The 15662-nt window shown below is 47.3% G+C and overlaps 1 protein-coding gene across 1 annotated transcript; it reads left to right on the top strand.

The window, feature by feature from the left end:
* The first annotated feature begins 14690 nt into the window (after positions 1 to 14690).
* Positions 14691 to 15451, top strand: LOC136495991 (vegetative cell wall protein gp1-like). Its single transcript, XM_066491751.1, has 2 exons — positions 14691 to 15034; positions 15436 to 15451. Exons 1-2 carry the CDS (start codon positions 14691 to 14693, stop codon positions 15449 to 15451), a joined length of 360 nt encoding a protein of 119 aa, XP_066347848.1.
* The last annotated feature ends 211 nt before the right edge of the window (positions 15452 to 15662 follow it).

Below are 15662 nucleotides of genomic sequence, written 5' to 3'. Positions count from 1 at the left end.
ACTTTGCAATTTATTATCATGGGTGTATAAATTAAAGTGAATTGCAATGTCATTTCTATAAGGGTACATTTTTCTATGTTTGATAAACTATTAAACTAAATATTTATCCTGATATATACATGTTTACTTGGTCTACACTATGGAACATAACACTATTCTTACTTTTAATTTCACCATGATAGATGTGTGTAATTTGAAAATATATATAGCATACTTATGGATATTAAATTATTTTCACGATAGCTTATATCAACATTTATATGTAGATTCAAGAGATATTTTTATTTATTCATTATGATGGTCTTTGAAAATTGATTTCTTGGGGTGGTTAACTTAAGTCAACCATCCCTAGAAATCATGTATTTTCATATACGGTTGACATAAGCAACTATTCTGATTCTCTTAAGCTAACCATCCTTGAAAATAGATATATTTTTAGTGATGGTTTTCTTACTAGAACTGCCCCTAAAATATATATTTGGGGACGATTTATAAGCTTCAGTGCTCTCGGAGGGAGCTAGTTACAAACGGTTTGCTAAGTAAACCATCCTTATAAAACAAATACGGCGCCCGTTAAAATCATTTTTATACTTGCGAAGCTTAACTGGTCATTGTTCACTGCTCCACCTAACTAAGTTTGTCCATGTCATTAAAATCTAAATAACACATCGTTCCGTATCTTATCGGCAATGCGACGAAACATATGTTGAATATATCTGCACCAGCTTATCCACAAAGCAAAGGAAACTATAGTGCGTAAGTACCACTGACTTGTTGACTAAGTGTATTGTCTCATGGGTTTTAAAAGTCGTCCTGCAGAGGTGCTTACTGGTGCAACGGTGTTAGACGAATGAGCAGGCCGATTCAACGGTCAAGCTGCAAGAGGACGATGAGTACCGTGTGTGATTACATTATGTACCCGCTGACATGGCATCCACGGGCCATGGACAGGCACGCGCCTTCGAAAATTTTCAGTGAAGACGACCCTCACTACTGGAGATGGCCTCTTTACCGAGGGCTATATCTCGGGTACTCGGCAAAGGGGATCTTTGCCGAGGGCCAACCTCAGAAGCCCTCGGCAAATCTAGGCCCTCGGCAAATAAGCCTTTGCCGAGGGCCGGCCCTTGGCAAAATAAATATTTGCCGAGGGCCTAGCCCTCGGCAAATTGGCCCCCGGCAAATATGGCTGGACGGGTCACGGCGGCCAGTCTTTGCCGAGTGCCCGCCGTCAGGCACTCGGCAAAGATTTTTTATTTATTTTTTAAATATTCTTTGCCGAGGGCCCAGATCTAGGGCCCTCGGCAAAGATTTTTTATTATTTTTTAAATATTCTTTGCTGAGGGCCATTGGCCAAGCCCTCGGCAAAGACCCTCTTTGCCGAGGGCCAGGTTAGGCCCTCGGCAAAGATTTTTTTTTGGTTTTTTGAACCCAGTTTTTTTGTGGTGCTATAATACATTATTTAAAACTCAATTTTAAAATTTGGGCCAAATTTGACTTTTTTATATATTTTCCTAATTTATTTCTTTTCGTTGATTTTTTTCAAATATTTTAAATTTGAACTGCAGGTGGATGGAATAATGCAATTTAATGATTCGAAAAATGTTATTCATGGTATTTGGTGTATGTTGAGTCTTTATCCATGAACTCGCATCAAATTTCGGGCATCTTCTTCACGTAACATGACGAGGAACTTGTCCAAAAAGTGTTTTTAAACTATATAAAATCCATACGAAGTCCAAAAGTCATGAAACTTATTGAGGTGTCATGTTATCGCATGTGTAGGCTGTGGTAAAAATTTGAGAATGTTTCGTGCAAGTTGTGACGTCGGATGCCTAAAACCCAGACATATGTGGAGGTGCTGCCGAAATTTTGAACAAACAATAACCTATTACCTTTTTATGCAGGAGAAGAGCACGTCGGAGGGGACCCGAAGGACCCCAATCGTCTTCGTCGGCGTCGCGGTTCTGCCTGCACTGCGTCGCCTCGCCACTGCTGTCGACTCGCCACTGCCCCGCTAGCCTGACTTCACCGACACCCTAGGTATAAATAACCTCTTTTTCCGCATGTCTGTCGTAGCCCGCGCGTAACCCAGTTAGGCGTCTTCCGTCCGAAAGAGATACGGCCGTAGGTATGCGGATCTTTGCATATCTGCGACCGTATCTGTTTTGGATTGTCCACTGTTTTTTGAACAGCCCGCGGATGCGTAGATAAGTTTGTTTCCATGGTCCGCTCCGGTCCGAGACGGAGTTTCGGCATCACCTCCCTGTTGTTCTCCGGATACACACTCTCCCTGGCAGGACGTGTATCGGGAGAATAGCGGAGAGGTGCTACCGAAATTCTGTCTCGGAGAGGAGCGGAGCCTAGGAAACTGACCTCATTTACGCATCCGTGGGTGGGATTAGGACCTATCCTCACCTATTAGACATTAGGAACACCGCGTAGATGCAATTGATGGTCACAATACTCTGTGATGTAAATGTTAAAGGATGGAGGACCGTCAGTGGATGTACACGGGCTGGAGAAACGGCAGTGACTATGACTATGAATGGGTGAAGGGGACATATCGTTTCTTGAAACATGCATTTGGCCCAGGAGCAGGGACATTCTCTAGTTTGGTGTCCCTGCAGCAAATGTGACAACAGGAGAAAGGTAGACGAGAAGACCATGGGTAGACATCTTGTGTTCAATGGTTATACGCCTGGCTACTAGCAGTGGATCTACCATGGTGAAGCAGATCGTATAAGAGTGGAGGTGGTGAGAGCACGCCTCGAGGCTTTTGATGATGATGCTAGGGTAGCAGACATGCTAGATGACGCCCACCAAGCTCACTTCGCTGAACGACATGAGAAGGAGGAGATGGAGGAATCCACAAAGGACTTCTACAAAATGTTGCACTCGGCACAGAAACCCGTTCACGAGCGTACAACGATTTCTCAGCTGGATGCGGTTGGACTGCGTAATGGGGTTGAAGGCCGAATTAAACCTGAGTTGAGAAGGCTTCGATAAGATGTTGGCCGTGTTTGACACCATGCTACCGGAGAAGCACACTTTGCCGACGAACTTGTACGAGGCAGAGAAACTCCTTCGTATGCTTAAGATGCCGTATGATAAGATACATGTTTGTCCGAATGGGTGCGTCCTATTTAGGAAAGAACACAAGGACACAAATTACTGTCTAAAGTGTAAATCCTCCAGGTACCTGGAGGTAGACTCTGGTGATGGTCAAAAAAAGCAGCTTCCGATCCCCACGAGAGTGCTACGGCACCTTTCTTTCCTACTGAGGATCCAACGGCTATTCATGATCGAGGAATCCGCGAAACAGATGACATGGCACAAATATGGCAAACGGTACAATCCTGGGAAGATGGTACATCCGTCTGATGCTGAAGCATGGACGTACTTCAATGACAAACATCGTGACAAAATAGCTGAGGCCCGTAATGTACGTGTCGCGTTGGCAACAGATGGGTTCAATCCTTATGGAATGATGGCTACCCCATACACATGCTGGCCCGTTTTTGTTATCCCCCTCAATCTCCCTCCCGACATCTCTTTTCAACGGCATAACGTATTCTTGTTGTTGATAATTTCTTGGACACCCGGGGAGTAATATGGGTGTGTTCATGGAGCCTGTGATTGATGAATTGATCCACACTTAGGAGGAGGGGGTATGGACATACGACCGAGCTACAAAGACAAGCTTCAAAATACACGTTTGGTACCACTACTCCCTGCATGACTTCCTAGCATATGGGTTATTTGCCGCCTGGTGTGTTCATGGGAAGTTCCCATGCCCTAATATGCAAGGAAGCTATGGTGTTCATTTGGTTAAAGAAGGGTGGCAAGTATTCATCGTTCGACCAGCATCGTCAGTTCCTCCCTATAGACCATGAATTCAGAGAAGACATCAAGAGCTTTACGAAAGGTGTCAAAGTGATAGACCCTAAACCGCACTTGAGGACTGGTGCCGAGGTTCATGCTCAGATAGATGCTCTCGTGCCCACTGAAGAACGTGGTTTTGTGGGATATGGTGAGGAACATATGTGGACTCATAAGTCCGGCTTAACGAGGCTCCCCTATTTCGATGACCTTCTTCTGCCACATAATATTGATGTAATGCACACTAAAAGAATATCGCCGAGGCACTTTGGGGAACTCTCATGGACACTGACAAGTCTAAGGACAACGTTAAGGCTAGAGTGGATCTAGCGACGTTGTGCGATAGACCGAATCAAGCGATGCAACCTCCTAGTGTCCGAAGCAAGAACTGGAAAAGGCCTAAGGTCAATTTCGTCTTGCAAATTGATCAAAGGAGGGAAGTACTAAAATGGATCCAGACGTTAATGTTCCCAGATGGATATGCAACGAATCTTAGCAGGGAATGAACTTAGGCACTCTGCGAGTCAACGGGATGAAGAGTCATGACTACCACATATGGATTGAGCGGCTTCTTTCGGCGATGGTTCGAGGCTATGTCCCTGAGCATGTTTGGCTAGTGCTAGCAGAGTTGAGCTTTTTCTTTCACCAGCTTTGTGCCAAGGAGATATCTCGGACCGTCGCTCAGGAGTTGGAAAAAGCGGCACCTATGTTGCTCTGTAAGCTGAAGAAGATCTTTCCACCCGGCTTCTTCTTGCCGATGCAGCATCTGATTGTGCACCTCCTGTCCGAGGCACGTTTGGGGGGGCCCATGCAGGCCCGTTGGTGCTATCTAATCGAGAGATGTCTAAAGAGTCTTCGCAAAAAATGTACAAATAAAGCCAGAATTAAGGCTTCCATTGCAGAGGCATGCCTTCGGGAGGAGGTGGCAAACTTCACAACGCAATACTACAAGCCGAACCTTCCTAGCAATCATAATCCACTCCCTCATTACAATGCTGGCGAAAATGAATCGACCCTCAGCCTTTTCCAAGGCCAACTCGACAGCGCAAGTGGATCAACCCTGAAGCTATTAGGAAATGAAGAGTGGCGTAGTATCATGCTATATGTGTTGAATAACCTTACCGAGGTGCAGTTGTTCATCAAGTAAGTTCTCAACAAACTTGTTTCAATACGCTGTCACTATTATGCATCCAACCCCGTTGATTCTCGTTCGGACAGGGAATTTGTTCGTGAATTCTGGCATCAATCAAGGGATCCTACCTCGTATGAATAAGACACCCTTGTTTCGCGGGGTGCGGGAGTGGGGAGGCCTGATTTCATTTCTTGGTTCAAACAAAAGGTAATGTCCAATTTAGCTTGTACGTTCGATCGTCCAAGGTGATCGTACGTTTGATTAATATAACGATCTATCATGCTTCACCTTGCAGGGCCAGACCGGTTCGTCCATGAGTGATGAGTTGAAACAGGTTGCAAACGGCTATGACGTTAGGGTGAAGTCATTTACCGGCTATGACGTGAACGGATATCGCTTCCACACAGCAAGTTACAAGCAGATTCAGCCCAAACGAAAAACCACAAATAGCGGAGTTTGTACACCTAGCACTGATGGCCTCGACTATCATGGTAGAGTTGAGGAAATCTATGAACTCTCATTTTATGGAGACAAACCTCTTAAACCTATCATGTTCAAATGCCACTAGTTTAATCCTCGATCAATGAGACGAACCCCTCATCTTGGGCTAGTCAAGATTCGAGAAGATTCCATCTATCCTAGAAAAGATGTCTACATTGTGGCTCAACAGGCCGTGCAGGTGTATTATACTCGATACGCTAACCAAGACAAAGAGGATCTTAAGGGTTGGGCTATTGTGCACCGGGTATCTCCACATGGTAAACTACCTGCCCCAAATGATGATGATTACAACTTCAACGCAAACACATATGATGGACAGTTCTATCAAGAAGATGGGCTACCAGGCACGTTTGAGATAGTCTTACCCGAAGCAATCGAAATGGAAGTAGACAACAAAATGGTTGATGGCGAGGTCGATGGAGATGTGGTGGTAAATGCCAAGGACATAGCGATGCTTGAGCGATTACTTCTAGGCAATGACTACGATGACAACATAGAACCTTCGGATAGTGTTGCCCATTTTGACAGTGATGATGAGACCTATGATCCCAATCATAAAGATTATTCCTAATACATGTAATACTATGTTTTTTAATTTGTGTTTTGTTTATATATTTTGAATCTATTTCTAATATATATACTAATTAGTCTTATTCATTCATTGTGATTGCAGGTGATTGAACAAAGATGGCAAGCAGACGTCCACGCCGTGACACGCCCTCGGTTTATGGGAGAGACCGCCCTCTCCTTCGAGGTGAGGGGTCGTTGTCCGGGGCAGCATCCGCAGGAGGTGACGAGAGGAGGACCAGGGGCAGCAGCCGTAGGAGGCAGCGGTCTCCTCCCTCACCACATGACAAGGTGCTAGAGGAGGAGCACGTGACGGCCATGGCCATGTCCTCGTCGGAGGACGAGAGGGGTCAGTAGATGGGCGAGGTAGGCGAGGCGCTCGAGGGCGAGGGAGGCGAGGGGCTCGAGGGTGATGGAGGGGGTACCGCTACCCGAACTCCCTACGAGCGAGGTCCCATGAGCCTCCTTCTGGTTTTGCTTCCTCATAACCGCCCAGTGATTCAGCCTATGGCAAAGAGGTAAGTAACTATAGATGTTATCACAATTACTTCATAAGATATGTTGGAAATCATAAGAGAAACTGATAAATTTTCTTAATCACTTGTGCAGAGCCTGGTTGGTTTTGTCAGGTACTTCAGCACGCACCCCCACGAGCATCCTTGGTGTTTTGTGCAGGAAATGGTACCCCGGCATTGTGCAACTGTCCGAAGAGCCGGTGGTGCGGGAGCCGACCTCCAACTGGGACAGGTACACGCTGGTCATGGATGACACTTACCGCAACAAGCAGGAGCGGGTATTGGTGGAGTTTTGGGTACGTTTCTCTTGCATAACATTGCTTAATACAACTCATTCATTGGTTAAATGTTTTATTGAAATAATGAATGGATACATCGATTTTGTATGCAAAAAATTTTCAAGGCTGAAGAAGGACTTGAGGCCCTAGCGGATCGGGTGGCTGTTGCAGCTTGTATGAAGTACATCACCGAGATGCACCACCATGGGCGCGTCCAAGCCTACATAGACTACTACAGGTCGGTACTTAAGCAGTCCCTCCCCAAGCCTCAAGCAAGACTGATTACGCTGACCTGGGACCAGTACCTTGAGGTAGGCGAATAACATTCATAATGATTCATTTTGATATTAAGTATGTTCAATTTCATCTTCTTATATGTCAAATACTCGATGACTTGTAGGTGATTCCCTGGTGATGCCGATCGTATCCCGAGTGCTGGGCCATGATCATGGACAAGTGGTTATCACAGGACTTTGTTGACACGCACGAGAGGCAGCGGGAATAACGTCTGATGAGGCAAGGTCCAACTCACCATTAAGGCAGCCGCAACCTCCCCTGATACAAATAAGTATACGCAAGTGATTTCTTTCATTTATTTTGATGCTCAATTCTGCTTGATTTTTCACCATCTTCCCGTCTTTCTTGCAGGAGGCTACGCACCCGGGCGAGGAGGTCTCAGAGTTCTCTGCGTGGGCTATGTCCCACATGGGTAGGGCGTCATCCTCTGTCTCCTTCGACCCGACTGCCCCACCCTAGGTGTACTCCGATCTGAACGTGTATACTAAAGTCCAAGAGTACACATCCTCGGTAAGGGAGATCTATGGGGAAGATTACAATGTGCGCACTAAGCCCATTGATGCAGAGATAATCATGAGGCTCAGAGGAGGCAAGAAGCATGGGCGGCTGTGGATTGCAGGCAGCACCATCGACTCCACCACTGTTCCCTCCCTCGATGCTATCCGAGCACGGAGCATGAGCTCCAGCCAGCCCATACGCTCACGACCTTCTCCAGCACTGCAGCAGGTCCAGACACTCCAGGTAATTCCTATTTTACTCGGCGTACATTGATATTTATACACCTAAATTAGATTTGCATTACTGATACATTGGAGTGAAATATTGCAGGCCGAGCTGGAAGAAACAAAAAGGCAAAGTCAAGAGCAGAATGCAGAACTAACCGCACAGCTACAGGCCCAGCAGGTCACGTTCGAGGCCGCGCAGAAGCAGATGGCGGAGATGATGGTGATTATGCAAAGTCTTGGGCAAGCATCGGGTGTACCTGTGTAGTTTTCAGCTCCTCCACCTCCTACTCCTACAGCTACTCCTGTAAGTATGAAAGTTCACTTTTCGCTTGTGCTTTGCATGTATGTCGGCCTTCGTGCCATTGTGGATGTCGGCGTTCGTGCCGTTGTGGATGTCGGCGTTCGTGCCGTTGTTTCTTGTAGGTTTTGGAAACCTCCCTGTGCAGGGGAGGTGCTGCCAAAATTTTCAATTGAGTCTAATCTTTTTGTATTCCTAGATTATTAGATGCAATCTCTAAGTTCCAATACTGTTTTCCCGGATTACTCACACATGCAATCTCTGCTCCTTTGTGCAGCCTCTGTCCGCGGGTTCCAATCATCTCGGTAGTGCGTCACCGGTTGATCCCGCCTTTCCTTCACCACCATCTCATAGGCTACCTTGATGAGGACTAGTGCTAGATGATGTGGTTTGACTTTATTGTAATATTTGTGGTTTATGGTTCTGACTTGTGCTTGGATTTCATTAACTTGTCGTAATAAACATATGAATGATGATGAACATGTGACTTATCGTTGTAATATATTGTGATTTGTGGTTCACAATTATGGTTGTGATATATTGTGAGAAAATGAGTTCTGTGTGATATATATATGAAATGCTTGTGTCGATGGAATGCAAAAAATAAAAAAAAATTAAATTTTTGCCTCTTTGCCGAGGGCAACGACCAAGGCCCTCGGCAAAGAAGGGTCCTTTGCCGAGGGCCGTCCCATTGCCCTCGGCAAAGATTTTTTTTTAAAAAAAATAAAATTTCTGCAACATTTCTTTGCCGAGGGCCATGGTTGGAGGCCCTCGGCAAAGACTTTTTTTAAAAAAAATAAAATTTCTTTGCCGAGGGCCTGCGTGGAAGCCCTCGGCAAAGAGTTTTCAAAAAAAAGAATAATTCTTTGCCGAGGGCCGTCCCATTGCCCTCGGCAAAGATTTTTTGGAAAAATTCTGCATATTTCTTTGCCGAGGGCCATGCTTGGAGGCCCTCGGCAAAGATTTTTCAAAAAAAAATTATTTGCCGAGTGCCGCTCCAGCCCTCGGCAAAGACCCTCTTCGCCGACTCAAAATTCCCCGAGAGCTCTTTGCCGAGGGCGGCCCTCGGCAAAGCCTTTACCGAGGGTTAATGGGCCTTTGCCGAGGGCCTAAGGCCCTCAGCAAAGAGGCTGTCTCCAGTTGTGCCTCATGGAATACATATAGCCACCCATTATAAATTCGCGACACGTGTTACCTTTCTTCAAACGAGAGCTTTATTAAAACAAACCACTTAAGAGTCATTACAAACTAGGGCTTGATACACTCTGGAACACTGATGAAAGGAAATGCACGCAGCACTGTAGTTTAGGAGAGCATAACCCGCGCGATGCTGCACGAATTACGAATTAGGAAATTGTATGTCAAGTTGACATGGACAACAGAATGCTTATATGTCTCGCTGGCATGGACATTACAATTGGATTGCTAATTGGTTTTAATTACATGTGATAGTATATTGTTGAGATGGACAGCTTGTATGTTGAGATATAAGCTAGTGGGATTTAAGATCATAAGAGATATGTAGAATTTTTTTTCTCGATCAGGGGATATAGCTCGTTTTTCATTAAGAGAAGTGAATTACAAGTCAGCTATGAGAGAACCCTTATAGCATAGATTACAAACCACTAAGACAGTAGTGCGTGACCTAGAATAAACATAGGAACAATAAAAAGATAGAAGAAAGAGCAACTACCCTCAACACCCTAGACCTACAACTGTGCCTGCAATAAAAGTAATCAATGCTAAGGTTGCCCACAACAAAGACAAAGCCGTGGTGGCAAAGCATCCACCAAGAGAAGACACATCAACATCCAATAGCAACAGCGGCAAAGCATCTGCCAGTGAAGACCAAGCGACATGGCAGCCAAGCATCAGCCAAGAAGTGGGCCTAGACGCTCTCGGTAACAAAGCATCTACCAGAGAAGGGACCAAAGAGCCAACAGTGGCAAAGCATCCGCCAAGGGTTCCATCGATGACCAATAACTATCCGCCGAGGAAGAAACAAAGACATCTCCTATGGCAAAGCGTCCGTAGAGGGGAGCGACCATGACACCCTCGGCAGCAAAAGCATCTGCTAGAGAGGAGACCAGCAACAACAGCAGCAAAGCATTAGCTCGAGAACGATAGATGACGACAGCAATGTAAAGAGCTGCAAGACAGACCAAAGCAAGTAGAATTAAGGCACACACAGGCACAATGAGGAGGTCCACTAGAATCCAACGGCTCGGCAGCAACCACGGATGACAGCGACCACATGAGGGAAAAGCAATGAGCCATAGTTGATTCTTCAGTGACGCCTTCAAGAAGGAGGTGACGCCCAAGGGTAGCACCCTAGACGCCATCGACACTTGCCTTAGAAGCTTCTAAGGCAAGGCTTACGCCTAGAATCTGACAATGACGACGCAGAAGCATGGGTTCAACAATGACGCAAACAAGGAGGTATGTGGTGCCTAAGGCATCACCATCATCCGCTTGGCCAAAGTTGGGCTGAGCTTTTTGCCCAGAACCCGTGCAACCACCGTCGCATCATCGAGAGACCCACGAGCACCACACTCTGGCCACCACAGCGCCATCCAACCACACTAGGCGGGCTATAGGTTGGCCTACAGGCAGATTTGGCCAGCCATAGGAGAGTAGCAGCCAGCTGTGGCCCCACAAGTAGAGACACTGTAGGGCGTGGTAGAGTCGAGGTAGGGCGCATCTAGGCACCGACCGTCTAGAACCAGCCACCAGATGATGGCCGCAGCCTAGCATCCAGCTGACCACAAGATTCTCGGCCACCAGATCTGGCCGCCGGTGGCTAGCAGTCGCAAGCCCCGACCACCATTGCCGACCGGCCTGGCCATAGCCAACCATCGTAGAGGAGCAAATTCGGGCACCGGTGCATAGGCGCGTGGCCTAGGCACCGCCATCGGCCGCCTGGGTGAAACACCGCCAGTCGTCGACGAGAAGGGGCGAGCGCCACCGGACGACAAACCGCTGTCGCACGCCGTCGGAGGTGAAGAGGGTGGAGGGGGAGGTGGAGGAGTGAGGCGGAGGGAGGAGGAAGTATGAATAGGCACCGCTTTTTGGGACCGCCACTGGCCACCACCGCCACATGCCGGAGGGTGACAACGGCGACCGAAGAGGAGGCCGGGAAGGGGGTGCGTGCTCAGACACCGGCGTGGTCACCCTCGAGTTGCCCGTTGAGAGCGCTCTAGATATATAGATATAGTTGTGTTAGCTCACGCATGATCTTACTTTGACCTCTCCCAACTTTGGCCCAACTAGGGCTACCCAGGAGCCGACTCTCAACTTTGGCCCAACTTAAGTGAAAGCTCTAGTTTGGTTTTGGTGAATTAATAAAACCCTAAGTGCTAACCTAGTTTATCAAAGTGTTCATGAGATAGGTAACACATTCCAAGTGGTGAAGCAAATGAAGATCATGACATGATGACGGTGATGCCATGGCGATGATCAAGTGCTTGGACTTGAAAAAAAAGAAAGAGAAAAACAAAAGGCTCAACGTAAAGGTATAAGTGGTAGGAGTCATTTTGTTTTGGTGATCAAGACACTTAGCTAGTGTGATCACATTTATGTTTAATAGCTGTACTATTAAGAGGGGTGAAACTCATATCGAAATACAGTTATCAAAGTGCCACTAGATGCTCTAACTCATTGCATATGCATTTAGGATCTAGTGGAGTGCTAACACCCTTGAAAATGTTTGTGAAAACATGCTAACACACATGTGCACAAGGTGATACACTTGGTGGTTGACATATTTGAGCAAAGGTAAGAAACTTCACCGGTGCCCTATACAGAAAAGACAGTATTTCATAGAGTGCACCGGATGCTGGCCTCAACTGGACCGGTGCGTCTAGTCAGTGGAAGCCGTGAAGATGTAGAAGTCGGTCTTCGACCCGATGCTGGGTCACTTCATGACCAGACACCGGTGGGGGTGTGTTCGGTCCTGCTGATGTGACAGCGCATAGAGGAGACAATGAGTGACTGAACGCTGGGTGAGTCTGGCTAGGCATGATCGAACGCGTCCAGTCATGAGTGGAGGCTTACTAGAAGTGATCGGATGCTGGGGTCCTGCGTCTGGTCAGGGCACTATGCTGTGTTCGGTCATCACTTGACTGTTGGGATTGGGCGCTCAGTATTTGAAGAGAGGGATGATGTGGCAGCCATTCGTTGACCGGACGCTAGCAGGGTGCGTCCGGTCAATCTGACCGGAGCGTCCGGTCACCCCGAGTTATGCCCAGTAAAGGGGTACAACAGCTCTATTTCATGGGGGCTTCTATTTAAGCCCCATTGCCGGCTCTAGCTCACTCTTTTGATCATTTGCATTGACATAGCAACCTTGTAAGCTTAGCCAAAGCCCTCCTACTTATCTCCATCATAGATTCAACATCTTTGTGAGATTGGGAGTGAATCCAAGTGCATTGCTTGAGTGTTTGTATCTAGAGGCACTTGGTGTTCATGTTTCATTGTGGGATTTGCTTGTTACTCTTGGTGGTTGCCGCTACCTAGATGGCTTGGAGCAGCGAGGATTATCGAGCGGAGGTTGGTGATTGTCTCTAGCTCCGATCGTGATGATTGTGAGGGGTTCTTGACATTTCCCCAGTGGAGAGCCAAAAGGTACTTTAGTGGATTGCTTGTGGCTTATGTGATCCTCATCTTATGTTGGTTGTGCGGCACCCTATTAATGGTTTGCCGTATGATGCCAAGTAGCGCGTGAACCTCCAAGTGAGTGAATCGCCATAACAAGGACTAGCTTGCCGGCAAGCAAGTGAACCTCGGTAAAAAATCATTGTGTCATTATTTGATTCTGAGTTGATTGGTCTTCATTGGTATTCATTCTTGTGTTTTATTGGTTCATTCCTCGACTCGGCGGTATATTCATCTTGCTCTCTCTTTTTACATTACCGCAAACTAGTTGTCAAGCTCTTTAGTGTAGCTAGTCGTGAGAGCTTGTTAGTTTAGTTAGTGTGGCTCTTTAGTTAGCCTCTGAGAACACACTAACTTAGTGTAGTGACATAGTCATTATGTGGATAGAGACTATATAAACTAGAATTGTGGTAGGTGGCTTGTATTTTTAATAGGCTAGAGCAACACTTGCTTCGCCTCATATTTATCTAACCGGTTTGTTAAGTGTTGTTGTACAAAATTTTAATAGGCTATTCACCCCTAGCCTTTAGAACTTTTCATTAGGCTACCAGTCGAACTCTCTTAACGGGCATCCTACTAGTGATTTCTACTCCTATTAGCACACGATCGAGTTGAGTTTCTCTACGGTCGGGGCATAGTTTGTCTAGAGTATGAAATCACGATCTATATATCTGCTCCTTCAACATCTTTGCAATGAGTTAGAAACCACCAACTCATTAGCACAGAGAGGCCCCCTCACTATGGGAAACAGATCCTTTGTCGAGTGCAACTTTCTTTGCCGATGGCTAAAAGTCGGGCACTCGGCCAAGAGCTATTTTGCCGAGTGCCGCACTCGGCAATGATATACACTCGGCAAAGAAGGCTTTGCCGAGTGTCAAGCACTCGGCAAAGCCAGACACTCGGCAAATCTGAGATGTCCTAGTTTGTAAGCATCATTCATGATAACGTGCACCAAACCTTCTTAAATTTTTATCACATCCTCCATATACGATATCACGACATCTCGATAAGTTTCATGATTTTTGGACTTTGTTTGCATTTTATAGAATTTAAAAACAATTCGTCCGCAAGTTCTCGGTCATGTTTCATGAATAAGATGTTTGAAATTTTGGGTCCGTTCCTAGATACGGCCTCACACTACACTCAATACCATGAATATCATTTTTTGAATCATTAAATTCCATTATTCGATGCACGTGCAGTTCAAATTTGCATTTTCCGAAAAAATTCAATTAAATGAAATAAATTAACTAAATATAGCAAATAGTTTAGGAAATGTACCAAATTTCGACATGGAGTACCAAGTACTATAAGAGGACTATAGAAAAAGTTTGGAGGTCAAAATACAAAAAAAAAATTGGTTTGTCGAGTGTCATCTTTTGACACTCGGCAAACATGCTCTTTGCCGAGTGCCGGATGCCAGGCACTCGGCAAAGTGTTCCCTTTGCCGAGTGTCCGTGGGGACACTCGGCAAAGAGCGTGCCAAATTTTTTTTAAAATGTTTGCCGAGTGCCTCTCCGCCCGGCACTCGGCAAAGTGGTATTTTTTTAAAAAAAAATACGATGCAGTGCGGTTTAGGGTTTAGATTTCAAAAAAAAGGAAACACGTTTGCCGAGTGCCTCGATCTGGCACTCGGCAAACCGGCAGCCCTAGTCCTTTGTCGAGTGCCAGATCAGGCCACTCGGCAAACGTCCCATCCACACTCAAATCAGCCAACTGTTAGCTCCCTCCCTCCCACACACACACACGCACACACGCGCATCGCCGTCCCGCCCCGCCCCGCCCTCGCACAGCGGCCCGCCCCCGCCGGCGTGCCCCCATCGCCTTCGCCTGTCCCGCCCACCGATGAGCCCTCGCCCGCCCTACCCCGCCGACGTGCCCCCGCCGCTCCACCACCCACGCATGGCGGCGCGGCCCAGCCAGCGTGCCCCCACCACCTTCGCCGCTGGCCCGCCCACACCGGTGCGCCTCCGCCGGCCGCCCCGAACACCATGGCCCACCGGCGCCCGCCGCCCCACGCTCGCCGCTCCAACCCCACGGCCCGCGCCCGGCCCACGGCAGCGCCGCCCCAGCCCTCTCGGCATGACCCTGGCCATCCTCGACGCGCCCCCAACCGCCGCGGCCATCCTTTCCCTATCCCCGGCGCGCCTCGGCCGACCCCAACGTCCTCCTAGCCCCCGACACCATAGGTGAGTAGTAGAGTAGCAGTGGTAGTATGTTTTAGTAGAAGTAGAGTTCGATAGAGTAGTAGTAGTAGGTGGTTGTGGTGGTGGTAGTAGTAGTACAGTAGGTGGTTGTGGTGGTAGTAGTAGTAATAGGTGGTGGTGGTGGTGGTGGTGGTTGTAGTAGTACAAGAGTAGAGTGGTGATGGTGGTGGTGGTGTAGTAGTAGAAGAGTAGAGTGGCGGCGGTGGCGACGGTGGTGGTGGATGAATGTGACTTGGCAATGATATGTTGAATTGAATGCATATGTATATGTGGTTGTCGGTCATCGTGCCGTATGTTTTTTGAAGGTTTTGGATATCTCACCGTGCAGGTGAGGTTCTACCGAAATTTTGAACTGAGATAGTATTTTGTTCTTTTTTTTGCAGCGAAGAGCCGTCGTAGCCGAGCTGGAGTATCTCGGTGACCCCGATCGTCTTTCTCACCACTGTGGGTCTGCCTGCACCGCATCGCCTCACCAGTGCACCGACCCGCCACGTCCCCGCTAGCCTAACTCCACTGCCACCCTAGGTATAACCCCTCTTTCCGTATCATGGTCGTAGATCGCGTAACCCAGTTAGGCGTGTCCTGTTCGAAAGAGATACGGTTGGACGTA

This window comes from Miscanthus floridulus, chromosome 12 (assembly GCF_019320115.1).
Source record: "Miscanthus floridulus cultivar M001 chromosome 12, ASM1932011v1, whole genome shotgun sequence".
NCBI classification, from domain to species: Eukaryota; Viridiplantae; Streptophyta; class Magnoliopsida; order Poales; family Poaceae; genus Miscanthus; species Miscanthus floridulus.
The sequence above is the reverse complement of the archived record's forward strand: the minus strand, read 5'-3'. Positions and strand labels throughout refer to the sequence as shown.

What these genes read in the sequence shown, in the direction of transcription:
- LOC136495991 (XM_066491751.1), top strand. Translation starts at nt 14,691, where the DNA reads ATGAGCCCTCGCCCGCCCTACCCCGCCGACGTGCCCCCGCCGCTCCAC.